Source organism: Astatotilapia calliptera, chromosome 18 (assembly GCF_900246225.1).
Source record: "Astatotilapia calliptera chromosome 18, fAstCal1.2, whole genome shotgun sequence".
NCBI classification, from domain to species: domain Eukaryota; kingdom Metazoa; phylum Chordata; class Actinopteri; order Cichliformes; family Cichlidae; genus Astatotilapia; species Astatotilapia calliptera.
The window spans coordinates 21,828,803-21,856,609 of NC_039319.1; the positions used below are offsets into that span (position 1 = coordinate 21,828,803).

The 27,807-nt window shown below is 40.3% G+C and overlaps 2 protein-coding genes across 3 annotated transcripts in view; one reads left to right on the plus strand and one right to left on the minus strand.

The window, feature by feature from the left end:
* Window positions 1-786: 786 nt before the first annotated feature.
* On the plus strand, window positions 787-5,684 carry LOC113009928 (G-protein coupled receptor 35). Of its 2 annotated transcripts, none has more exons than XM_026148586.1 (2): window positions 787-816; window positions 2,865-5,684. In XM_026148586.1, the coding sequence occupies exon 2, from the start codon at window positions 2,885-2,887 to the stop codon at window positions 3,773-3,775; it is 891 nt and encodes a 296-aa protein (XP_026004371.1). In that variant the 5' UTR covers window positions 787-816; window positions 2,865-2,884; the 3' UTR covers window positions 3,776-5,684. The 2 variants fall into 2 exon arrangements, with proteins under 2 accessions (XP_026004371.1, XP_026004370.1); XM_026148585.1 differs by lacking the exon at window positions 787-816 and adding an exon at window positions 1,116-1,978.
* Window positions 5,685-5,762: 78 nt separating this feature from the next.
* The window catches only part of LOC113009927 (semaphorin-6B-like), a 65,433-nt gene continuing 43,388 nt past the window's right edge, over window positions 5,763-27,807 (minus strand). Inside the window, exons 9-17 of the mRNA XM_026148584.1 lie at window positions 17,812-17,900; window positions 17,514-17,731; window positions 17,299-17,430; window positions 16,913-17,062; window positions 16,576-16,752; window positions 13,871-14,011; window positions 13,198-13,275; window positions 11,743-11,804; window positions 5,763-10,396 (exon numbers count right to left, since the gene is read on the minus strand). Of these exons, the coding sequence (XP_026004369.1) occupies window positions 9,414-10,396; window positions 11,743-11,804; window positions 13,198-13,275; window positions 13,871-14,011; window positions 16,576-16,752; window positions 16,913-17,062; window positions 17,299-17,430; window positions 17,514-17,731; window positions 17,812-17,900 (2,030 nt within the window). The 3' untranslated portion in view covers window positions 5,763-9,413. The remainder of the gene's footprint in view (window positions 10,397-11,742; window positions 11,805-13,197; window positions 13,276-13,870; window positions 14,012-16,575; window positions 16,753-16,912; window positions 17,063-17,298; window positions 17,431-17,513; window positions 17,732-17,811; window positions 17,901-27,807) is intronic.

Consider the following 27,807-nt stretch of genomic DNA (forward strand, 5'->3'; position numbering starts at 1 on the left):
GACAGAATATGTGTGTGGATGGATGGGAGGCAGGTGTAGCAGTGAAAGTGCAAGGTGTAGTGGCAGTTAAAGTAGATGATTTTGAATTCCTGTGGTCAACAGTGTTGGTCAAGTTACTTGAAAAAAGTAATCAGTAACTAATTACTGATTACTCCCCCAAAAAAGTAATCCCGTTACTTTACTGATTACTTATTTTCAAAAGTAATTAATTACTTAGTTACTTAGTTACTTTTTAAAAACACGATTTACAACCTGAAGAGGTGATAAAGTGATAGATCTTTCAGCCCAATTCTACTTTTTCTACATAATCCATCATACAAAATGTAATCAAATGGAAAAGTCTCTTTTTTTAACTTGTTTTATCAGTTTTAATCTTTTAACTTTATGCATCAAGCAAAACATTTAATTATATGCAACATTCTCTGACTTGAATAAATTAGTTTAACATTTAAACCTATTTTCTACACATTCCAGCACATAAAATAAAATATTTTTTGTGTTTTCACTCACTCTTTCAAACAGATGCAAGTAAAACACAGCAGAAAATAAATAAAGTCAAAGACTCAGCGGTCCTTTTGCTCTATTTTCACCTGTAAAGCAGGAGAAGGGTAGGCGGAGGGTTACCCTGGTGCAGGTGTGCTGCGGTCAGTTGAAGAATCCGCGCGAGTGTCTCTGTGAGTTTCCCATCACGTTGTAGCTACTCGGTGCTTGCTCGGAAGTTTAGGGGGTTTTTTCGCTGTAAAAAGAAGTTTTCTTCCCACGCACGATGGACGCTAATGTTTTTGTCACTTTTTATGGAATCAAACTCAAAGTAAGGTCAGTACTTCCACGCTTTAAACGCTGCACGCTCATACTCTCTCCCGCACTCCATTGTTGATCTGCACACAGCTGCTGTCACCAACGTCGCACTTGCTTATGTCACTGTCATGAGACATTCTCGCAAAAAAAATCACGGTTTTAGTAACGCAGTAACGCAGCGTTCCTACGGGAAAGTAACGGTAATCTAATTACTGATTTTGCAATAGTAATCCCTTACTTTACTCGTTACTTGAAAAAAGTAATCAGATTACAGTAACGCGTTACAAGTAACGCGTTACTGCCCATCTCTGCCAGTGGTCAACCATTTAAAGTAAAAGATGGCGCAAAAGAAAGTTGAAGAAGAGAGTGAAGAGAGGATAGCAGAAAGAGCCATGCAGGAGGAGAACAAAAGACCACAATGAGGGAGGAGATGCAGACGGTTGGTGTGACAGAGGATTATAGCAGAAATAGGATGAGACAGAAGCAAATGATCTACAACGGTGATCCCTAAAGAGAGCAGTTGAAAGAAGAAGACTGTGGAATAATGGACTTATAATCTTTGCCCAGACTGATCAGCAGCAATAATTGCTTAAGTAAGATCAGTGCCGATGTCTTTTATCCACTGCTTTGTGTTAACACACACCAGCAAACTGGAAAAACTTCTACATAACTAGAACTCCTGCACAAGGACAAAACTACACCTTTTTAAAAATGTCTTTGAAATGTTACTATACTGCCCTGACTTGGTTCTCTGGTTCCAACCTGTTTTAGATCTTTCTTGGATTGCAATGTATTGATTAAAAAAATGTAAGAACTTTACAAACATTTTCTCGTATTGCATGCGAACAGCAAGTACTACAGATTCAAAGTGTAGTCATAAAAATCTGCACCAGTTTCATTTTCTCACCACACATCTTTCTGTGTGGCAGGTAGTCTGAAAATAGATACTGTTAGCCTGCCATGAAACCGCCATGATGTGGTGTATCACCATATAGCTCGTGGCTCGTGCTGCTGGACGTTTCTCATGAAATTTATAAACCGAAATGAACAAAGAAGGAAATGAGGCAACCTAACAGCAGATTTGAATTCCGGGCGTTTGTTACTGACACAGAAACATGCTGGTGCAGCAGTACGATAAATCACTTCAGCGAGCTTTATGAAGAAGAGTGCATCTCAGCCGGTGAGTTTTGGTTTCTGATGGTTGACTTTAATCAGGAACTCAAAGTTTATCAGATTTTTCTTCTAGTTTTGACAAATTTCAGCGCTATCAGGAAGTCAGACACGTTACTTTGTTACAGTTACTGTTTCTCACAGTTTTTCTTAGCTGATACTTTACTGGCTGATGTCACTTGGCTGTGAATTGAGTTTCCCTCTTGGGGATGAAGAAGACAGACAGAAGCTCGTGTTGCATGTTTGGAAATGATTAGCTGAAAAGGCAGACTTAATTTCATTTTTTTGTTCTGTTGAACACAATATTGTGAGGCAGTCCTGTAGTTATTGGTGTGCAATAGTTGTCTTTGTTATGTATTGCCTGCTTGATAGTTTATACACTTGTTTCACTGTTTAAAAAGGGGAAGATTTTGAATAATGGTTACATCTGATTTTATTTATATACGACCATTTCACTGGAATTTATATTGCAAGGTATTTATATTTAGTCTTACCAGACAGTTATTTTCAAATAATGATGAAACTTGTTAACTGCTGCGCTAATATTTCTGAGTACATATGCAGAGGACATGACTGTAGCAACTCTAAGCAAAGTCAAGCGAGTGCCTTCTACGTTTTCACTTCTTCTAATCACTTCACTGTTTCCCACACTTGCTGAACTCCAGGGTAGATACAGTAACACGTGAGGACCTTTTGTGCTAAAAAGTAAGAGTTAACAGTTACTCCAAGGCAGCATTGTACACTTTAATGTACATATGTCATGAAAATATTCCCTGAAGAGTTGAAAATATATACAGTACACACGCTTTAATGAGTAACATGTGGATTATTATGACTGATTTGCTCGCTTATCTAGACAAGTAATTAACGTATTACTCTGTTTGATTCTAACGCAGGGCCGCAGATACTGAACAATATGTCTGCAAATGAGACCGTTTGCAACATTACCACCAACTGTGCCACGAATTGCACAGTGGATTATCTTCAGGGTCTGGGTTATGCAACTTTGTTTCTTCTGGGTTTCCTGATAAATGCTGCTGCTCTGTATGCCTTCATTACCGTACGGCGCTCGTGGACAGACACGCACATCTATATGTTGAACCTGAACATTTCAGATTTTTCCCTCATCCTTTTCCTGAGCTTCAGGATTTACGATGCCTTCTCCTGCCTGCCTGTAACTTACTTTTGTACCTTTCTCATGTATGTACATTATATCAACATGTATGCCAGCATCTTCACAACAGCAGCCATCAGTGTCCAACGCTACCTGAGTATAAGATTCCCACTGCGTGCCAGATCGTGGAGATGGAAGAAACAGATAGCTTTTGCAGTGTGTTTGGTCATTTGGGTAGTTGTGATAACAGCATGCATTATAGTCCGCAAGGACAACTATCCTGAAAAACTCTGGACATGTTTTGAACGATGTAAAAATATTCCACATCGTACATGGAGTATGACGTCAGTGATATTTATAGGTTTTCTCATCCCACTCCTGATCATCGTTTTCTGCTCCACTCGGATCATCCGTATGTTTTTAAAGGAGGCCGACAAGTCAGAGGAGAAGAAAAACATTGTTGGCATAGTCACAGCCAATATGATTGTGTTTATCGTCTGTTACACGCCGATCCATATCGCCTTTGTTGCTGGCCTCTTTGACGAGCCACAGGAAGACTGGATATGCAAAAGCACTACTGTGCACAAGTATTTACTCTGGTCTGAATGGATTGCTGGCACAAATTGCTGTTTCGATTCCATCAGCTATTGTTTTTTATTGAAAGGCTTTTATTCAAAAGCACGTAACTCTTAAGGCAGCATTTGAGTGTGTTATTTAAAGAGGCAAAATACCGTAAAGTTCAGTTATATTTGAAGTCAAAAGTTAAACTAGAAGAAGATCTTAAAGCCTGAGGCTTTGATAAATATGTAGAACACATGGGCAAAAATACAGGTCAAATGACCACAATGAGTCAGAGCTGCTGTTTAACTTAGGTAAATGTTTTTTCAGTCACAGATATCAGACAACAAGATGTATGCTAACTTAAATGTATTTCATTTAGGTGCTGTTTTGTCATCTCCACACACATTTTTAAGAAAATCTAATAGACCATAAAAACAAGAAAAGACAAATACTTTAGAAATCTGTCAAAAACATCCATCCCTCATGCATAATTTAAGTGAATAATCTGTGACTCGTATGGATGATTTTTTCTGACAGCTTAGATATATCTGACTGTTCCCTTGGTTGCCACGAACTGTTTGTAGTCTGCAACAGCAAAAGCTGATTACCATGCCTACCAATGCTTAACAAAACCAATCTAAGGACTTAAAGAATATTAACGTAAAACTCACATTTACTGCACATGTAGGCATGCTGGGAGTGGGTGTCCCATTCTCCACACTGATGGCACAATGCATGAAGGGGCTTTCTAGTAAATTTCACCTGCTCTGATTGACATTTGCTGAAGACAAGTACCTGAAATCTCTGAGAATTAAAGTGAAGAAGCTGTGGTACACTGTGAGAATCACAGGAATCCACTTGATACATTTGGTTTTCACAAAAAGTTGGAATACCGCTGCTACTCTTTGACCATTTTAAAAATGTCTCTTGCTCTCTCAAGACATTTTTTGACTTTTGAAACATTGGTTCCATTTGAGTTACTTAGCAATGCAGCAGCTGATTGACTTATTGCATTAAAATAAATATTTGACTGTTTTTTGTGATTTGTTCTTTTTTATGTATTATGACATATGATTCCTTTTTCGCAGAGGCAATTTTATAGTCTATGAAGTACACAAATATTCCTGGTTAGCTATGGAAATTTGTATTAGTTGCACAGCAAGATTAGTAGTGTTGACGCAAAGCAAGAAGGTCCTGGGTTTGAATCAACTGTCTGTGTGGAGTTTGCATGTTGTCTGTGGGTACTCTGGCTTCCTTCCTTCTAGTCCATGGTGATTTAAATTGCCCATAAGTGTGAATGGTTGTCTGTTTCTCTTTTAGGCCTGTGACAGGTTGTTGGCCTGTCCAGGCAGCTCATATGGTAAATGGCATCAACCCCTGTAAACCTGAATTGGATAAGTGGAAGAGAATGGATTTCTTTTTTTCCTTTTTTTTATTATCTGTGTTTATTTCCCAGTGACTCATTGGTATATATCAGTTGTCTTTAACACCTGGCTTGGACTGACTCAATAAATTGCTGTATTAAGTCTTAGTTAATGTGTGTTATGTATGTTTTATATTTGTCTTAAGCTATAAATATCTGTATTTTTTTAAAACCCATTATGTCTTCTGTGCTGTCTGTGTGATGTTCATAGCAAAACAGGAAAGGAGATAACAAAGGCTTTGCTTTGCCAGCTTTGCTACACACCTCTCATCAAAACATCAGTCTGTCTCAGGCGTATAGCAGCACAGACAGACCATGTGCACTTAACAGAAGCGGGCCCATGGGAGTTTGTGTCCTTCACTCCTTCCTGTGTGAAACCCAGGAGCACATGAATGCAGGCCAGTGTCCAGCTCCCTCTAGTGGCAAGAAAAGCACATGCTTGAAAGATTTTCCACTTCCTCTGCTCTGAATCTGTCTGCTCTGAAGCCTAAAGCTGCCAGTTTCGAGACAAATATGTCTCATTTAAAGAAAATAAACTGCGATAATGATATACACATCACTCTAGACGGCAGTGAAGCAATCATGCTGCATTAGTGACTGTGCATTTGTGTGTGCACTGTGTGCGTGGGCACGTGTATAATGACATGCATTTATTTTAATGAGTGCATTCAAAACCACACGCGACAACATTAGCAGTCAATTATATAATGCCATTTAATAGCAGTACTCCAAAGATTGATGATTATTATATCAGCAGTGGCTTAGCGACTGCAAAACTTGGCAGGCATCAGTCAAATGAGACGGCTCAGCTCAGACTGAGGTCAGGCCTGCGACTCTACTCTAACGACAGGAAGGAAACTGCTGAAGTCTGCGTTCAGCCAATAGTCACGTAAATACTGTACATACGTCTTATTCACAGTATCGTCACCGAAAAAAATAGCCTCGCACTTCAGCAACCGCGCTGCCTTAGAAGAGCACGGATCCCCCCCTCCCAATTTCCACACCCCCATCCCTGAAACCACACAGGTACACAATACATTCAGGATGGTTATTTACATTATTCACAAATGTTATAGAGAACAGCTCCCTTTTAGAAAGAAAAGGAAAGAAACCCCCACACAGTTTGTGCTTTTCCTTATTTCTGCACATTGTAATGGTGCCAAACAAAAGTGATTACATTCATTCACTCGGGATGCTGACGAGCGGTTTTCAAGATCCTCCAGTATGGCAGTTGGTTGACGATGACAGACAGACAATCACCAGACTACAGACTACACAACGAAACGTCCATAATCAGGAAATGAGCTACACAGTGTTCCCTCAATGCACTTCAGTCCATTTGAGGGTTTGCTTATGAACTACTTATAAAACATTATTATTATTGTTAGATATCTGCTATTCAGTTCATGTCACGGCACCAGCGAAAACATTAATAGTGTTGAAAGGGCATGACAGAGTATGTAATGTATGCTTACATATGTACAGTATATGGCGTGATGTATTAAACCTAAGATCAGGGTTTTTTTTTCCCGGTCTGCTGCGCTTTCTATCTAAAACGTGTTGGAGATACATCAGCTGTAGAAAAGTCAGCCTTCTCTTGAATATAATGGAAGCACATTGCAGTTGCCTTGTGGCGCACAAAGTGCTGAAACACTACATTTGAAAGATTCAGCTGCAATATTTCTACAAAAAGTGTTACTTGGATAAAAAAAAAAACAGCCCACAAACCTTGATGTAGGCAGTTTCATGGAGGAACCAAACTACATCAGCCACATATGTCACTATGCAGAAGGAAGCATCAGGCTCCTTCTCACCAATGATTAAACGTTACGGAGAAAATAGTTCCAATGACAAGCTGCTTACAGCAAGCTTTGTTGTTTTTCCGGGTTTTTTTGAGCAACTGCATCATGATGTGTGGAAAGGGACAAAACTGCTGAGTTTTTATTTTTATTTTTGAAAAGCACAAGGAAATGGTCATCTCTTTCCATTATATTCAAGAGCGGACAAGTATTTCTACAGCTGATGTCTCTAAAGGAGCAACTCACACTATGGATAAAATAAAATAAAGCAAAGCAGACCAGAGGAAGAATACATACATTTCATTTCAGAGGTGAACCGTCCCTTTAAGTAAAAGTAATTTACAAACAGACCCTCAAATAGTGTTTTTAACATTCAGCATCAGGAGCGTCACATGAAGAGAGCTGAAAAAAGTGTATTTTAACAGCAGTACAAGTCGGCATCTCAATGAAAAAAAGAAGAAACATTCATCGCGTTACGTCAAAGGCAGAATTATAAGAAGTATACTGCAATAAGTGAGTTCTTCAACACCACAGTACGTGAGGAAGGTGCACTGCTGACCTAAACTATGTTTTCATGGCACTTTTAAAGTTTCTCCCACTCTTTTTTTTTTTTGCTTCATTAATCAGGCATCAGTAAATCATTCTTCATTTGGGTTTGGCACATTGAAGTAAAGAAAAGAAAAAAAAAGACACTGGCGATGCGTAGTGTCTTGGACATTTCCATCTTGGAGCAGGTCACTGTGAGAATTTTCCACGTTACTCTTATAATGAGACAGTAAAATGCATATTTTTGTTTCCAAGCTGATGCCTGTCTATATTTTTTCTAAGTTACTGTTTGTCTAACATTATGGTCTCACCTAAATTAAAGTTTACTATGTACATATAAACCATATATTGCTGCTCGCTTCGGATTCAGCGCAAACCAGCGTTCATTTGTCGTCTAGTAGACCGGAGGGTTGACCGTCAAGTCACCCAGTCAGCTGTAACAGATTCTCATTGTTTCCCACAGTAGTTTTAGTTCTTCCACCTTCATATGATCGTGTTTTTATTTCCTTTTTTCCGTCTGCCCTCTTTATCTGGTCTCTGTTTTACTGCTGCAACACGTTTAAACCGTGTTGTGTTGATCTAAAGGCCGACCATTTCGTGGCACCGCGGACACTTTGATGGGCTGAATATATAGTCCCATTTGCCAGCTGAGAACATTTCCCCTCACCCCTGTTGGCTCTAAGATGAGCCAGAGGTTTCAATCATCCCCACTGTAACTGCCACTGTGCTCTGTATTACATCTGTGGGACCTTGACCCACTGTGAGCCTAAGGGGAAATCTTCCCCCGTAAAACTGGACTGCGTTCTATAATGCAGACCTAATGAATGTGTGTGTGTGTGTGTGTGTGTGTGTGTGTGTGTGTAAGCAGAAAAAACCATAAGGTGACAGTGAAGGACAAGGTGTTCTTACACTGCAGTTCTTGTACGTTATATTCTCCATAACGCCTCCTGCCTTTCTGTCTATCTTTCTGTCATTTGTGATTTTTCTGTCAGTCCAGTGCTGTGGTACAATCCCACCTGATGTCCTTGTGGAATTATTGGTTGTTAAAGAGTACATAGAGTGGAAGCAAGAAACGAATTGAGTGATGGACAGCTGAGATGCCGTCATTACAGAGAGCATGCATTTGGCAGGAATAGTGCTGACGTTCCAGTCCTGCGCCCTGCACTCCAAAGACGTGAGTTATGGTCCCATATCCCCACGAGACAGGTTAGAGGGATCTGGCACACAAGTCATGCTCCTTCGTATACACAGAATACTAAATACCCACCTGTACAAATACATGTACTTGTATGTGTGCAGCAAGGAGAAAGAGTGGGGAAAAAACTGAAGGACTTATAGGTTCAATATCTGTCTTGAGAGAATGACCTTTTTTTTTTCACCTGGAGCTTCAGATACTTTAAAGATGTTCAGAATTTCCAATTTCACTTCAAGTACCCAGTTGGCAATCACACCAACAGGTAATGCAGTGGGGAACAGATGGCTAGCAGTCTTGTTAATGCTATCCATGAAGGGAAAAGCATCCCACTATTGCAGGAGCATTCGACTGGCTCTGCAGTCAATCTGCACAGTGAACGCAGTATCTAAGTGCCACGTCCATTTTCATCCTCGTCCTCTCTGCTCCCCCCCTTCTGCTCTCTTTCCATCTTCTTTGCTCCCCTCTAGTCTCTCTCTCTCTCCCTGCTGCCACTAAGATCAGGAGAGGGAGGCAACTCTGCAATGCAGACACAGCAACAACCTCAGTCCATCTGACCAATTAATGTGAGCCAGGATATGAGCGGCAGGCCCAGCAGCCAGTCATAAGGAGAGGCTCATCACGGGGTGAAAGAGGGGTTGCCCGAGAGACTGACAGAGAAGATTATGGAGTGGGGTAGTGGGCCGAAATGACAATGAAATAAAGATGTGGGGAAAAGAGAAGGGAGAGAGTGACAGGCAGAATAAAGAGTAAGGACATTTATGTAAACAAAACAAAGAGCCCTGGAAACAGAATTGGTTTCCTCCACAGTCACTGGCCAGCCTGAGTCCTGTCACTGCAGTTCTTCTTACCCATCAGCTGGCTGAGATCCACCAGCTCACCCAGCTCCCCTCGCTCCAGGGCCCCTCTCAGGAGAGCCCTGCTCAGCCCGGGGGTGTGTTGCTGGGACACATAAGCTTGGCTGCTGGGAGCGGGCATTGATGGGGGAGGCAGGGGGACAGGAACCATCCCGTGGCTGCTGAGGATGTATCCTTCCTGGGCTGGCCAACGCAAAGGCAGTGGCTCGCTGTACTCCATTGGTGCGCTGGGTGCTGAGACCACCCTCCGACGCTCAGGTGAGTCCTGGGGGGTCATGGGGTAAACATATTCTACTGCAGACTTCCTGAGGGGGGCTTTGGGCGTCCCCTTCGCTTTTTCTTGCTTGCTCAGACAGACATAGTGCTGGCGTGGCGTGTCATTCCCTCGGCTGTCGCCGCTGTGTCTTCCACCTCCGCCTTGCTGGAAGAGTCTGGTGGTCAGGTAAACAGAGGGGGGCATGCGACAGGGTGAACCCAGACCTACAGAACCTCCCCCGAGGTAGGTCTGACTTGTGTCCCACCCTCCAGAGTTGGAGTCGGACAGCCGCAGGCCTCTGCGTTTCTGCTGGGGTGTGTGCTCCGGAGTGGGCAGGAAACCGGGGTCTAGCTCTCCCGACTTCACCCAGCCGTTGGGCATGACAAACAAGGTCTCCCCGCCCTGAGAGCAGGGGCGCTCCCCTCCTCCCTGCCGTGTCACGCTCAACACAGAGCCTTCCATCCCTCCGCCGCTACTCAGCAGGCCTCTTTCACGCCGCTGGATGGAGGCCTGGGAAGTGGTGCCATGGCGACGGTTTGCAGGCTTGTGGGCCATGATCCAACACACAGCAAGGCCCGAGAGCGCCGCCCCTATGGTGAATGCAGAGACTGCAGATGCCACGAGCAGGTTGAGCGAGACCAGGCTCTCCGGTTCAATGAGCAAACTCTGTTGGAGAATTCCTGAAGATTAAAAGACACAGTTACAAAGATGACATTCAGTAGAACTCTCCAATGACCGTCCTGTCTCAATGTGTGACCGGAGGCTGTAGTTTAAAATGATTATTATTACATATAGTCCTATTCTGTTACTTAGCACTTTCCCGTCTCGTATCATGATAGATCAAAAACTACAATACACTCCTAAGTGGTGATCATCATCTGCAGCATTATAGGATTTTCTTTCTGTGATGATTATGTTTCAGAGTAACTTCTCTCCAGTTTGGCCTTGAGGCTCCACGAGCTCTGTTTCAGAGAGGCCTGCACTTGTCATCAGCACAGCTAAGACTACAGCAGCTCCCTTTCTCCCTCTCCTCACACTTTCCATCCTGCTGCCTGGCCAGAGAGTTGCCCCTTTGCAGCAAGGCCTTACCTCAGTGTTTCCACCCAGCTCTAATAGCTCCCATCTGCAGACACAGCACCACATGCCTGTCTCTGGCTCAGCCTCTCCGACGTTTTCACCGCTTGGATTACAGTCTGACAGATGTGCAGCTGGGTATCACTGACTTCCAGTGCTATCTGTTGTCATATGTTATTTCAAGACAAATGAGTGTGGTGAGGGCTTGGAATGTGCTGCGTATCCCTTTTCTGTTGTTTTGTTGGAAATTCCGAACCAGCTAAATGGATTTTATGATGCTGAATCTGGGTTACAGCAAACGGAACACCTCGTAAAAAAAGAAAATGCTGTAGAGGAAATGCCTTTTTTTGGTGTTTTCCACTGACTCTGTGGATTTCAAAGCACGGTTCAAAGAGGGCCTCTGTGGTACTGCTGCAGTGACATCTGAGCCTCTCAACAGAAGCGGGATGTAGTGACATTATGCTCAGCCGTTTCCTGCTCGCGTACCAGCCGAACCCATTCCTCGCTATCAGATATATGACAAAACAAAACCTCATATGCTGAATGATAGTGCATTTCCAGTATTATCTACACACAGTTGCACAACTTTCACAACTGTCACAACCTCCCTAATTAAAATGTCACTCTGGGATATGTTTTGACCTGAAGGAAGTGAGACCGAAACCAGAATCTCACTTCTTCTTCTTCCAGCTCTCACAAAAATACTAAAGTATTCAGTTTCCATGCTGAATGGATCTTGCTGAGCTGCGGAGTAAATCATGTTACATCCTTGATAATTAAAATTAACTTAATTCCAGAAATGACTGTCTGTACTCTCTCACTTGGTACTATCAGAACATAATGTTCAGTGACAAATAGGCAGGTGTAATGAGCGATTGAGCCACTAGGTGGAGCCTGCCCTCACTCGACTGCACACAACCAGCAGCATCCATGTCATAGTGCTGCAACCTACCATCACAGTCTCCGAGGTGGGAGGTGGTGTTTCCATACTCCACATCTTGCTGAAAAGGGAGTCTACGAGACAGAGAGATCACAGACAAAATAATCAGAGATTTGTTTTTAATAAAGACAGCACACAGCAGGAAACATGTTTCCTTAATTGTTATATAGACACATGAATACTCATGGAAGAGCGCATTGAATGAATTTTGATGCCTGACTTCACAAATAAATCATTTACAGCTAATCAATGAAAATCCGACCCTTTTCATGCTCACTTTTGTGCAGAAAGTTGTTTGTGAATGATGATGTTTGTTAGTGGGGATCAATAAAAACTGATATTGCACATATGGATCTAAGATTCGGTGTTATGACATTTTTGATCCCTTTATGGATTTTCTTTCTTTTTCTTTTCCACCCCTAAGAGGATTAAAGGGTGGGGAGCGTGTGTTGTGATTTACAAGCTGGTGGAAAAAGAGGGGAGAGGGGGAGGGGGGTCGTAACGTGTCCTAATAGCAGTGCTGGACCTCCATATGCTGTCAGAACAGCTTTGATGCCTCTTGGTATTGATTCTACTAGAGAAGACCATCATTCTCCCAAAAGATGCTCCCTAACTTAGTGTTTTGATTATGACGGTGGAGGCTGCTGCCTAACAGTATCTCCTATAGATATTTATTTAGGTCAGGCATACGATCTTCATCATCATCAAACTGTTCGGTGACCCCGGTTACCCTATGGATTGAGACATTGTTACGCTGGAAGTGGTCACTGACATCAGGATAGAAATGTTTCACCATATAATAAAGGTAATCGTACTTCGTATTGATTTGCTGGGTCCCATCCCTCTAGCGGGAGGAGTGGACCCAAACTATGTTGGCAAAATGACCCCCATAGTGTAATAAAGCCAATGGAGTCCCTCTGATCACGGGTTTCAAAGACTTCATCAGTCTGCAGGTTCTGCATTTGATTCAGACACCTGTATTTTTAGTAAGAAATAATAAAAAATAAGCACTGTCTACTGGTCATTACAAAGAAATAACAAAATTAACTTAAACATTTAGAAAGTAAAGCAAACTGTTCACTGGTTTTCCTTTATCAACATGTGTATTGGCACAAACTTGCTAAGGGGTGACAGCCCAGACTTGGAGGTGGGGACAGCGGTTAGCACTGCTGCCTCACAGGAAGTAGGTTTTGGGTTCAAATCTGGGCTGTGGGCCTCTTTCTGTGGAATTTGCATGTTTTCCCTTCCATTTGTGTTAATGGTTGCATCTCCTAGTTTCAGTTGTGTGACCCACTGGTGGTTTATTCATGCTAACATATATATACACACATACATATACATACATAGAGAGAGAGAGAGACCATTTAGGTCAAGTAGCCTGTGTAGCTCATACTGATTTTGCAATTACATCATCTTCATTTGGAGGCAGTAAACATTCAGTGTTGTGTGCATGTTTGTTGTCCTCACCGTGTACCGGGTCTTAGAAAGGAGCAAGTGCTGCCTCTGGTCCAGCCACAGTATGGATCCCTGGAGGCCAGACAGCTTCTACTCACACAACAAGCAAACAATCAAAACAACATCATTAAACATCATTAAAATCCTCAAATGTGAAACGTGTCTGTTTTGAAATATGCGGACAACTACTGAGATAATAAATCCTTGCGAGGGATTCATTTTTATACGCCGCAGACACACATATTCTATCAAATGGTTGCTTGTTCACACTATCTAAGTGTGATTTATCTGCTGTGGGAATCAGGTCCATGGCACAGTGTTCAAAACACCTTCCTCATATAGACAGATAAAATACAGGTGCCTCCTTTGTTTTCACAGTCAATCAGCCTCTTGTGTCAATTTAAATATCATTTGCTAGCAAAACAAATTTTCTCAAAATAAATATTAAACCAAAGTAGCCAGCTGTGACATGCATATCCAAAATACAAACATGCAAAAAATGAAAATAGAACTGTACATTTTAATTGGATGATAGCAGTACCAGGAAGTGAGAAAGCAGAGGAGAAATAAAAGTTGGCCAGAAAATAAAGCCTTGGCATATGGCAGCTGCTAAAGTGACCTAATTATTGGCCAAAGAAAGATTGAAGAAAAGGAAAATACTCTGAAAGGCAAAAGTGCCACTCACTTCATGCAGCGTGAGTGAAGGTGGCAGCGAGATGTGGGGACTCGGACCAGGCACGAGGGAAAGGCCAGCAGCAGAGTGTGGCTTGTTCGGTCCAGCGACAGAGACAGGAGCTGACGGGCCTGAGGAGAGTCCTCACCACATCTGGACACAGGGACAGAAAGTCAAGTCAGATGTAACACCTCTGCACTCCTCTTTTGGCTTCACATACAGTGGGATGCAAAAGTTTGGGCAACCTTGTTAATCGCCGTTATTTTCCTGTATAAATCGTTGGTTGTTACAATAAAAAATGTCAGTTAAAAATATCATATAGGAGACACACACAGTGTTATTTGAGAAGTGAAATGAAGTTTATTGGATTTACAGAAAGTGTGCAATAATTGTTTAAATAAAATCAGGCAGGTGCATAAATTTGGGCACCACAAAAAAAGAAATGAAATCAATATTTAGTAGATCCGCCTTTTGCAGAAATTTGTTGAAAGATCCAGCACGGCGCAGCTTCAGCTTTGTCACTGATTCCTGGACATTGAGTGGAATCCATGTGTCCCTCAACTTTGACAAGATTCCCAGTCCCTGCACTGGCCACACAGCCCCACAGCATGATGGAACCACCATATTTTACTGTAGGTAGCAGGTGTTTTTCTTGGAATGCTGTGTTCTTTTTCCTCCATGCATAATGCCCCTTGTTATGCCCAAATAACTCAATTTTAGTTTCATCAGTCCACAGCACCTTATTCCAGAATGAAGCTGGCTTGTCCAAATGTGTTTTAGCAAACCTCAAGCAGCTCTGTTTGTGCTGTGGGCGGAGAAAAGGCTTCCTCTGCATCACTCTCGCATACAGCATCTCCTTGTGTAAAGTGCACCGAATGGTTGAACAGTGACTCCATCTGCTGCAAGATGATGTTGTAGGTCTTTGGTGCTGGTCTGTGGGTTGACTCTGACTCTTCTCACCATTCGTCGCTTCTGTCTGTCTGAGATTTTTGTTCGTCTGCCACTTCGAGCCTTAACTTGAACTGAGCCTGTGGTCTTCCATTTTCTCAATATGTTCCTAACTGTGGAAACAGACAGCTTAAATCTCTGAGACAGCTTTCTGTATCCTTCCCCTAAACAATGATGGTGAACAATCTTTGACTTCAGGTCATTTGAGAGTTGTTTTGAGACCCCCATGTTGCTACTCTTCAGAGAAATTTAAAAGAGGAGGGAAACTTACAGTAGACCCCCTTAAATACTCTTTCTCATTATTGGATTCACCTGTGTATGTAGGTCAGGGGTCACTGAGATTACCGAGCCAATTTGAGTTCCAACAATTAGTTCTAAAGGTTTTGGAATCAATAAAATGACAACAGTGCCCAATTTTATGCACCTGCCTGATTTTGTTTAAACAATTATCACACACTTTCTGTAAATCCAATAAGCTTCATTTCACTTTTCAAATATCACTGTGTGTGTCTCCTATATGATATATTTAACTGACATTTTTTATTGTAACAGCCAACGATTTATACAGGAAAAACAAGGTTACCCAAACTTTTGCATCCCACTGTAAACACTTAACTATAAAGCTCTGTGCCCTTGCCATCATATAAAGGGTCTCAGCTGAATTTTGCTGTCAACATGAAACAATAGTTAATTTGATTATTTTGGTGCTTCCAAAACAGAACTGGCACATGCACTCACCTGCCACTTTGAGATTCTCATCACGGACCTGCAGCCAACATAACTGCAGCAACCGTGTGATACCATCATGTCAAAATGGACTGAAATCTCTGAGGAATGTCTCAGGCACCTTGTTGAATCTATGCCATGAGTAATTACTGCAGCCGTGAAGGCAAAAGTAGATCCACCCTGAGACCAGCAAGGTGTACCTAATAAAGTGGCCAGTGAGTGTACCTATAAATCACTGGTTCAGCAACGAAACATCATAACATCAAATATCCCTGATACGTTTGGATGAATGATTTGTTGCTGTCAACCATTTCCATTGTTATTTTTTAATAATAATTTGAAGGTGCAAAAAAAATGTTTTTTTTAATTAACATGTCATATTGGGCATTTTACACAATGCACCAACATTTTTTGGGACAACTAAAACTTAACTGATTAATCGATTGAATAACCTGCAAATCACCTGAAGTCTGTCCTAAATAAACAAATAAACAAACAGTTGAATATTAGATACCTAGGCAATAAAAGTTTTGGCAGCTGAAAACATTTTCTAGTCACCAACTCCCTGTTGCAGCTACATTTTCACACGTAACTGCTGTGGGCAGAGTTGTTTTCAGTCACAGTAATCAGATTAACCAGGTGCTGAGTTGACATGCGTGGACAGTGAGATTATTGGTTTGTTGCATGAGAGATTGATAGGCTGTGTTCCAGTATCCTTCAGCCCAACCGAATTTAATGAGCTGGCGTTGTGAAAGTACCACGGCTAAGACTGCTGTCACTGCTGCTAAGAAAAAAAATGTCACCACACTGCTTTAATTATATAGTCTATATGACTATACCTGTGATAGATACGGTCAAAGGCATGAAAGAATAGGCTTTTACTGTGAAATGGACTTCAGAAATGTAGAAAATCTAATATTTAATTAAGTATAAATGATGAAAGTTATTGGGTGAAAAGCACTGCTGCTCTGCAGTTATCAGCCAGAAGCAGTTACAGTGACTCGATATATGCCAAGGACAAAGATATCCTGCCTCATACTCACTTATCTGGGTTGAATCCCTCCACCTCCTCCAGAAAGACGCTGCTATGAGAGACAGAATCTCCACTGGGAATCATTAGGAACTTGAGAATGGTCCCACGGGTTGAACCCAGGAACAAGACTGTACGGTTCTTATGGGGGCCAGCTTCTGTGTCCACCACCATAGACGTCAACTGGTACCTAGAAACAGAGATCATTAAAAAGAAAAAAGGTGAATCGACTACATTTCCTATCCTATCCTGGCTGTTATTTTTCAGTTTATCCTTCCCTTTTTTTTTTTTTTTTTTTAGTTCTATAGAGCTACATGGATGCTGTTAAACAACTGAGTCACTCTGTGTACCGTCCCATAGTCTTGACCACCCAGGGTCTATGTCCCAGCAGCGGAACTGTCTCATCCATGAGCGGGTGGGTCTTGACAAAATTCAGCACCTCATCTGGCAGTGTGGTCGAGGAGCTAAATCTGGATCCCTGCACTGCACATCCTCCTGGCCTGCAGACAGAGGGAGAAGTTGAAAAGCAGTCCGAGAGAAAAGCCAGAGGAGATTCTTTTTTTTTCATTTGCTGGAGGCAGTATTAGAATATTTGGTGAATAGTTGTGAAATAGAAGTAAAACTGACAGTTGGAGCTTATAGGAGGACTTTACTGAATGTGAGACAGATGCTTAGACAGCAGCACTGCAGTACTCTGCTTACAAGTCCTGCTTACATACACTTTGCATAATAATACCTTGGTTTAGGCACGGCTTCATCTGGTACAGGTGTCCAAATAGACTCGGGGGATTTTTGCTCCTTAAAGCGTCCCTCAAAGACATGAGCGAGCTGCTGCATGTCAAACACACACACCGCAGATCCCGGGATGCTACCAAACACAGGGGGAGAGGACGGTGATGAGAAAACAAGAGCAACATTACATTTATTTGGGTATTATGTGTCCCGTGGTACCTGTTGGGTGGCGTGGAGAAGAGACCCAGAATGACATCTCGTCCCTGCATGCGGATGATGCCACTCGTGGCGTGCAGGAGGTTGAAGTAAAAGTGCGAGTCTCCGGGGACGGAGCAGTTGAGCCGCGCCTTTAGAAACGTGGTCCACTGTTTCTCCAGGACGCGCTGGGAGCCACCCAGGTCTGATTTACACACACGGGCCACGCGGGACACCATCACCTAGAATAAGAAGGGAAAGTTTAACAAAAACCCTTCAGACTAAGCAAGAAGAAGGAAGGAGAAAAAGGGAAGGAGAGCACCTTCTCCAGATGATGAAACTCCATGGCCATCTCTCTGAAGAAGAAGTAAATATGAGGCCCCCACTCCATGGCACTCACAAAGTAGGGCTCTGAGAAATTCAAATGAGAAAAACACCACAATCACAGTTACAGCACAGTCCCTGGAGTCAAACAAGGCTCCGCAACCCCTGATATGGGGCTGCAGTGAGAGTCGCATCAACATGGACCGCTGCTGTCCACCAGCCTCACTCATTAAATATACATGTCCTCTTTAATTTATCGTTGTGGGTTAAGATTATACACATTACCTATCATTTATTCATCCAGCACTGTGCCAGCTTTGACCTGCCCCGGCTTGTTTTCTTCTCCATGGAAAACAGGCGCTTCGCTGCTTGGTCCAAGGTTTGTTAAAACCTCGAATCTGTGGAGTCTGACTAACCTCAATACATCACTCTGCCCGGACATGTTCCACTTATGATAAAAATCGATAAAACGAGAGCCTAATCGTGTCTGGTTTTGCCAAATTTAGCTTGCTATTTAACTCGCCCAAACTGTCTCGTGCACCTGCGAGCCACTTACAAAAAGATAGCAATGACAGTTTTTCAATTCTCTCTTATTAGTGTGAATGCTTGAAAAGCATTCACAGTATTGTTCTTCTAATCTTTATTATTCTATTTTATTATTATCTATTCCGTACGTTTTTTGAAAGCCTACTCCTTCAAAACCGTTCAACTTAGAAAAACCATTCAAACACCATTAGATTCCTATTCTTTTGGACACTGTTGCTTGTATTTTTCTCATTTTTAACATTTATATTTTTAATTTTATTCAACTTTATTCAACAAAAATTTCCCATGTATTTCAATGGGGAGACCCTTCAAATTCTCATTCAACTTACTCATTTTTAAACTCTTACTACTTCAACATACGTTCACATAGAGCCACCATTCAAACTTTAAAACGAAGACAAGACATTCAACTATTCAACTTGTATTTATCTTTTCAATATCTATTATACTTTTTCTTCAGTTCCAGTTTAAGTTTCATGATGTTTTTTCACCCGTTTCAGAGTTTATAATGGGTGTGTATGGGACGGAATGTTGGGGCTAGAGTGAGGCAGCTCAACTGCTAGAGTGAGAGGAGCAAAAAAATTAATCTTAAAATCTTTTTTAAAACTGCTGCTGTGTCCGCAGCGTTTGCTCTACAGGTATGATTTTACCCTCAAAACGTAGCCATGGCTGTCCTCTTTCATCCAATGTGTTTACTATTGTACTAGGTGTTATGGTTCTTTCATAAATGTCACCAATGCACAGCCTCCTCCCTCCAACTCTTCCATAGACTCTAATGTTAAAATGGCTCAGAAGGTTCGTTTGAAAATCAGAAGAGCATGGTGTCTTTCCACTGTCACCACGTCCATATAATAAGCTCCACAGGCATGAAAACTGAGAATTAGGTAGACTAGACATTGCTGTCGCTCACAGTGAAAGAATTTTGTCAATACGACTTTTACTTTTCATTTGGGAGCGATTTGTTTCGGCCTGACTTTTCTGTTCATTTTAAGCAGCAAAAGTGAGGCGCATGTCTGTGTACGTGTGTATGGAGCCATTGGGTGCGGTCACTATAGCAACCAGGCTCACACCTGCCTGCTTAACGAGCTCTCTCTGCCACTCTGCCAAAATTCATCTTAAACACTTCTCTTTCAACTGCTGCTGTGTCCACAGTGTTACAGCCATCATTTTACCCTCAAAACGTCGCCATCGTTGTTCTTTTTCCAACATCTTGTCTTTCAAAGCTCAGAGATGTAAACTTTTTAAACTGTGTGGGTCCAAGTGGAGGGATCACATTTTAGTCATTCAGTGATTCAAAGAATATGACCTTTTAATATTCTTTCAGATGTTTTCTGACTCTAAATGTTCTTTTCTCATTTCTTAGGTTTTTCTAATTTACAATTAAAACATTTTCAGCTTTTTTCCAACTTCTTCTTCTGTGTAACCTTCAGCTTTTAGCAGTTCAGCACTTTTGTTTTCAGGTTAAATTCGGGGTTTTTTTTTTATCTCATTCAAGATTTTTAACTTAAATTCAGTAATTAATTCATTTCAGTGCATACATTCAGATTCAAGCATTCACACTGCAGTTTCTTCAGAAAATGCACTTTCTAGTTATTAGTGTGAATGCTTGAAAAGCATTCACAGTATTGTTCTTCTAATCTTTATTAGTGTGAATGCTTGAAAAGCATTCACAGTATTGTTATTCTAATCTTTATTATTAGTGTGAATGCTTGAAAAGCATTCACAGTATTGTTATTCTAATCTTTATTAGTGTGAATGCTTGAAAAGCATTCACAGTATTGTTATTCGAATCTTTATTATTATATATTCCGTACGTTTTTTGGCATCTAACTCCTTCAAAACCGTTCAACTTAGAAAAACCATTCAAACACCGTTAGATTCCTCTTCTTTTGGACATGACTGCTTCTACTTTTCTCATTTTTAACATTTATATTTTTAATTTTATTCAACTTTATTCAACAAAAATTTCCCATGTATTTCAATGGGGAGACCCTTCAAATTCTCATTCAACTTACTCATTTTTAAACTCTTACTACTTCCACATACATTGACATAGAGCCACCATTCAAACTTTAAAACGAAGACAAGACATTCAACTATTCAACTTGTATTTATCTTTTCAATATCTATTATACTTTTTCTTCAGTTCCAGTTTAAGTTTCATGATGTTTTTTCACCCGTTTCAAAATTTATAATGGGTGTGTATGGGACGGAATGTTGGGGCTAGAGTGAGACAGCTCAACTGCTAGAGTGAGAGGAGCAAAAAAATTAATCTTAAAATATTTTTTAAAACTGCTGCTGTGTCCGCAGCGTTTGCTCTACAGGTATGATTTTACCCTCAAAACGTAGCCATCGCTGTCCTCTTTCATCCAATGTGTTTACTATTGTACTAGGTGTTATGGTTTTTCATAAATGTCACCAATGCACAGCCTCCTCCCTCCAACTCTTCCATAGACTCTAATGTTAAAATGGCTCAGAAGGTTCGTTTGAAAATCAGAAGAGCATGGTGTCTTTCCACTGTCACCACGTCCATATAATAAGCTCCACAGGCATGAAAACTGAGAATTAGGTAGACTAGACATTGCTGTCGCTCACGGTGAAAGAATTTTGTCAATACGACTTTTACTTTTCATTTGGGAGCGATTTGTTTCGGCCTGACTTTTCTGTTCATTTTAAGCAGCAAAAGTGAGGCGCATGTCTGTGTACGTGTGTATGGAGCCATTGGGTGCGGTCACTATAGCAACCAGGCTCACACCTGCCTGCTTAACGAGCTCTGCCTGCCACTGTACCAAGATTCATCTTAAGCACTTCTCTTTCAACTGCTGCTGTGTCCACAGTGTTACAGCCATCATTTTACCCTCAAATTGTCGCCATTATTGTTCTCTTTCCAACACCGTATCTTTCAAAGCTCAGGCATTTAAACTTTTTAAACTGTGTGGATCAAAGTGGAGGGATCACATTTTAGTCATTCAGTGATTCAAAGAATATGACCTTTTAAAATTCATTCAGATGTTTTCTGACTCTAAATGTTCTTTTCTCATTTCTTAGGGTTTTCTAATTTACATTTAAAACATTTTCAGTTTTTTTCCAACTTCTTCTTCTGTGTAACCTTCAGCTTTTAGCAGTTCAGCACCTTTGTTTTCAGGTTAAATTCGGTTTTTTTTTTTGGTTTTTTTTTTATCTCATTCAATATTTTTAACTCAAAATTCAGCAATTAATTCATTTCAGTGCATACATTCAGATTCAAGCATTCACACTGCAGTTTCTTCAGAAAATGCACTTTCTAGTTATTAGTGTGAATGCTTGAAAAGCATTCACAGTATTGTTATTCGAATCTTTATTATTATTATTATTATTATTATATATTCCGTACGTTTTTTGGCATCTCACTCCTTCAAAACCGCTCAACTTAGAAAAACCATTCAAACACCGTTAGATTCCTATTCTTTTGGACATGAATGCTTCTACTTTTCTCATTTTTAACATTTATATTTTTAATTTTATTCAACTTTATTTAACAAAAATTTATAATGTATTTCAATGGAGAGACCCTTCAAATTCTCATTCAACTTACGCATTTTTAAACTCTTACTACTTCCACATACGTTGACATAGAGCCACCATTCAAACTTTAAAACGAAGACAAGACATTCAACTATTCAACTTGTATTTATCTTTTCAATATCTATTATACTTTTTCTTCAGTTCCAGTTTAAGTTTCATGATGTTTTTTCACCCGTTTCAGAGTTTATAATGGGTGTGTATGGGACGGAATGTTGGGGCTAGAGTGAGGCAGCTCAACTGCTAGAGTGAGAGGAGCAAAAAAATTAATCTTAAAATCTTTTTTAAAACTGCTGCTGTGTCCGCAGCGTTTGCTCTACAGGTATGATTTTACCCTCAAAACGTAGCCATCGCTGTCCTCTTTCATCCAATGTGTTTACTATTGTCCTAGGTGTTATGGTTCTTTCGTAAATGTCACCAATGCACAGCCTCCTCCCTCCAACTCTTCCATAGACTCTAATGTTAAAATGGCTCAGAAGGTTCGTTTGAAAATCAGAAGAGCATGGTGTCTTTACACTGTCACCACGTCCATATAATAAACTCCACAGGCATGAAAACTGAGAATTCAGTAGACTAGACATTGCTGTCACTCACGGTGAAAGAATTTTGTCAATACGACTTTTACTTTTCATTTGGGAACGATTTGTTTCAGCCTGACTTTTCTGTTCATTTTAAGCAGCAAAAGTGAGGTGCATGTCTGTGTCCGTGTGTATGGAGCCCTTGGGTGCGGTCACTATAGCAACCAGGCTCACACCTGCCTGCTTAACGAGCTCTCTCTCTCACTCTGCCAAGATTCATCTTAAACACTTCTCTTTCAACTGCTGCTGTGTCCACAGTGTTAAAGCCATCATTTTACCCTCAAAACGTCGCCATCGTTGTTCTTTTTCCAACATCTTGTCTTTCAAAGCTCAGAGATGTAAACTTTTTAAACTGTGTGGGTCCAAGTGGAGGGATCACATTTTAGTCATTCAGTGATTCAAAGAATATGACCTTTTAATATTCTTTCAGATGTTTTCTGACTCTAAATGTTCTTTTCTCATTTCTTAGGTTTTTCTAATTTACAATTAAAACATTTTCAGCTTTTTTCCAACTTCTTCTTCTGTGTAACCTTCAGCTTTTAGCAGTTCAGCACTGTTGTTTTCAGGTTAAATTCAGGTTGTTTTTTTTGTTTTTTTATCTCATTCAAAATTTTTAACTCAAAATTCAGCAATTAATTCATTTCAGTCCACATGTCTGTGTCCGTGTGTATGGAGCCCTTGGGTGCAGTCACTATAGCAACCAGGCTCACACCTGCCTGCTTAACGAGCTCTGTCTCTCACTCTGCCAAGATTAAATCAAAAATGTGTGTTACATCTAAGCAGTTGTAGTAAGATTAACTTTTTCAATAGGTACAATAAGACAGGTTTGACAGGCTTTTGCCACAGATTAACAGTATGTCAGTAGTTAATATAGGCTAACTGAATAGAGCCCTGAATTATTGCCCTGTTAAATTCAAGTTGATTGTGTATTGGTGGACTTGTCTTCTCCACACAGGTTTTTCATACCTCGGCAGTTTTAGTCAGTTGATGACTTTAAAATAATCTTTTCTGACTGGATAATTAAAGCTCACAACATCTACCTGTCTGTAGTGTATTTTCCCACATTTTAAATAATCGAATCTCATTTAATGTCACTGTTTTTAGTCTGTATAGTTTATCTCCCCACGAATACGCTCAAAGTAGTCTTAAAATAAAATCCATAAAACAGTTCAAGATGACATACTTTTTATTTGCTAATTTAATGCCAGTTGCCCTCTTTCCTGAGTATAAGCGAATGAGTGACATAAAGAGAAAAAGTACCAATTTGTATGCTGGTGAGTCTTGTGTATTTTTTTCTCTGTCTCTCTATGACAGAGAAATATATATGCTCATTATTGATGTTCAAACTGATGCTCAAATTTCCAAGCACCACCTGAACGCCTCATCAGTCTTTAACTAATCACTGCACCAACTGCCGTCATTCCGCTTTGCTCTCTGCTGTGGTAAGTACAATACACTCAGTACAGCACTGTTTTATTTTTATGATGGTAAAAATACATGTTTGACATTTAAACTCACATATCAAGTCTTTTTAAAGTTCAACAGAGTTCAAAGAATAAAGAAAGCAAAAAAAGAATAACCTTTGCTACCATTTATATAGGTTTATGACTTTTGCTGTTAGCAGCAGTGCTAATGCTAGCTTCAATGCTAATGCTAGCTATAGTGCTAACACTAGCCTTAGCAGTTGTTAACTGACAAAAAGAATATTCTTGTGATATTCCTGTGATATTTATTGGCGGTCAGTGAGACAAAAGTAACAAATGAGATTTATTATTGCCATTGTGCCTCAGTTTTAACAGTAAGAGTACTTTATGACTTTTGCTGTTAGTAGCAGTGCTAATGCTAGCTTCGATGCTAATGCTAGCATCAATGCTAACGCTAGCTATAGTGCCAACACTAGCCTTAGCAGTTTTTAACTGACAAAAAGAATATTCCTGTGATATTCCTGTGATATTTATTGGCGGTCAGTGAGACAAAAGTAACAAATGAGATTTATTATTGCCATTGTGCCTCAGTTTTAACAGTAAGAGTGCTAGTTCTACCAGCAGTGCTAACACTAACTGAAGTGCTAACGCTAGCAGGAATGCTAGCGTTAGCAGCGATGCTAAGGCTAGTAACAGTCTAACAGTAGCCTTATATAAGTACTTAAATAAATACTTCAGTTAATTAGTTTGAATTATAAAATGGCTGCTGTATCAGCTGGTGTGCTATATTACTCTATAATTACCCTGCTGACTATAAGTTCAGTGTATCATGTCGTGTGGGCTTTGTTTTTTTGTTAGTCTGATAAAACTGTACAGACAACTAACATGTTATTTCTTGTCTTACACTTTCAGGAACTTGACTCACATCTGTGCTTTGCCTGGTAGGTGTGCACATACTGTTAGAGAAGTACACCAAAATTTTAAAAAAATAATCTGACTAATATAAGCTTTAAAGTGATGGGTTCAAACTTTGTGCTAGACCTTTTAAACACATTTTTATAATAAAGACACATAAGTTCAGCTTAACAATTGGGCTAAAATATTTTTTTCGTACATTTTTGCACATTACATGTGATTAGTTAACAATTCACTCAGTCATATTTGTATTTAAAAATATTATTGCTGAATTTAATTAAATATTTATTCTTTTAAAAAGTGCCAAATTGTGCAACTTTTTGCACATGGCAGCCGACAACAGTTTAGCTTGAATATTTGTTTTGTCCTTTTTCAGTAGTCACAATTAGTTCATACAATTACCATGTGATATAATTTTATTAAAATTATTTTTTTTCTTGTTTTTTGTTCACAGTGTGCAGAAGAAGAACAAGGACCAGATCTCCAGTCTTCTATCTCACATCCCAACCCCCCAACCCCTCTATCTTCTGTCCTACTCCACCTGTTGTCTCTGCCTTCTTTCCATCTGTATTTCACCCTGTGGTTTGTGAGAAATTTTGCCAAACCAAGAATCTTATTGCGGTTTGATTTAAAGCCGTGTCTCTCCTGCTCTGTCTGTTCTCTCTGCTAAATTTTCTCTCTACCTGTTTTTCACTCTTTGGCTTGCTGCTGAAAAATGCACAAGCCAATAAAACAATAAAGAGTGCATATTTTGCCTCAACCTGAGAACAAACTGAACAAACAAAGAAAACTCTGCGGTTTGATTTAAAGCCGTGTCTCTCCTGCTCTGTCTGTTCTCTCTGCTAAATTTTCTCTCTACCTGTTTTTCACTCTTGGCTTGCTGCTGAAAAACGCCAAGCCATTAAAGCAATAAAGAGTGCATATTGCCTCTACCTGAGAACAAACTGAACAAATAAAGAAAACTCTAATTCACGGTTTGATTGTGATTTCCCAGCCGTGTTTCTCCTGCTCTGTCTGTTCTCTCTTCTAAATTTTCTCTCTAGCTGTTTTTCACTTTGCGCTTGCTGCTAAGTTGTGCCAAGCCAATAAAGAGAGTGCATATTATTCTCTTGACTGACAAACTGTCAAACAAACAAAGACATCTGTTTCTGAGAAATAAAAACTGAAATATAAAGACAAAGAAAACATCTCCTGCTCTGTGCCACTCTTATTTTATAAACATATTTTCTAAAGACTAAGAGAAACACTTGTGTAAAAATGCCAAGGAAGCAGAAAAAGTCACAAGCTGCAAAACAACGCTGGAAGAAGTTCCATGAGTTTTATGAAGTACCAACATGTGAACAAGCTGAGTGTGATTTTCCTCAGAGCTCTGCAGAAGACTTTGTGTCTGCAAAGACCAATGCTGATGGTGTCAAACAGGCAGGTCAACATGTTCCTGCACATGTACAACAGGTATCCTATGCAGATGCTGTAAAGATTGGATTGCAGCATGAATTTAATGATCATCAGGTAAACCATAGAGACCAACCTGAGGTGTCAAGTGCCCCACAGGTGGGTTATGCTGATATTGTAAAAAGAGGCCGTCACAGTGATGTGGCAGGACCATCTCATGCAGAAAGAGTGAACTTTGAAAACCAGCCCTCTGTTACACATATCTGTGCATCTCACAGCCAGGCTCATCCCAAATATGGAGACTCCAGAAACAAGCAGTGCACATGTAACTCACTCACATTTCTTGCTTTCCTTCATGAGAATGATAACATGACTACAGCTGACCTTAATCTGGTCTTGGATAAAGGTGATGTGATGTACAAAGAGGCCAAGAAAAGATTTCCTAAAAATATTCATTTGGCAACCGATGAGCTGCCAGACAAAGTTGATGCTCGCTGGTCTATGTATGATGTCGACATGACACAGCCTTCCCGGTATGGGACATTTGAAGAACCTCCAGAGGAGGCAGTAGATACCTTTCTCAGCTTAGAAGCAGGACTGAGCTGCCTGTTGTCAGATGTGCAGTATGCCTTATTGATTATGAGTGGATTGTGTATCGCAGTGTTCCGATCCACATCAGGCAAATATGGTTTCTTTGATCCACACTCCAGAACAGCCAGTGGTCTTCCTCTACTACTACAGTCACGTAATCGTGGTACAGCAGTGATGCTGAAATTCACTCTCCTCAGTGACATGATTAAGAGGATCCAAGATTCTTATGAAATGATGGAGATATCACCTTCTTGTAACTATGAGCTGAAGCCTGTGCAGTTCTACAGTATGAGCACAGTCAACCTGAGTGATACTATCACAGACACAGTCTGCAGACCAACAGCTGCCACTGCTGTGGCACCTACTCACTCTGATACAACTGTTGATGAAGCAAACTCCTCTTCTCCAAGGAGAAACACAACCACTGATCTTACTGAGATCTCTCCAATGTCTGTTTGTACACCACTGGAGAAACAACAAGAAGTCCGTATGACTCAGTTCACATCACACGAAGCTCCTCAAAATGAATTTACTTTTATAACTACCAAAGAACTATCGAGTGACTTTAATTTCCTTCCATCAAATGATGTTTTTTCCTGTCAGTCAAGGACTGCAATAAAAAATGGTGCTAACTGTGATCTTTCTGATACAGTTATACAAAAAATCTATAAACTGACAAAAGTTAATAAACAGCAAAGGCGCAAAATGAAAAGAAGATTAATGGCATCAGACAAACCAAGAAATCAGAGAAAAGAAAACCAAAAAAGGAAAGAACGACAAAAGTACGCTTCAAATAAAGATTACAAAGAAAAGAAGAAATCTTCTACAAGCGAGGCATATAAAAACAATCCTGAAGTTAGACAGAAACATCAACAATATATTAAAAGACGTTACTGTGAAAATGCTGAATTCAGAAAGAAACAACAACAATATATTAAAAGACGCTACTGTGACGATGAATTCAGAAAGAAACAACAACAATATATT

Bases quoted from the DNA above. Each gene is read 5' to 3' on its own strand.
- LOC113009928 (XM_026148585.1), top strand. From the start codon at position 1,858: ATGAGGCAACCTAACAGCAGATTTGAATTCCGGGCGTTTGTTACTGAC. The intron at 1,979-2,864 runs GTGAGTTTTGGT...ATTCTAACGCAG, and splicing joins AGAAGAGTGCATCTCAGCCG to GGCCGCAGATACTGAACAAT.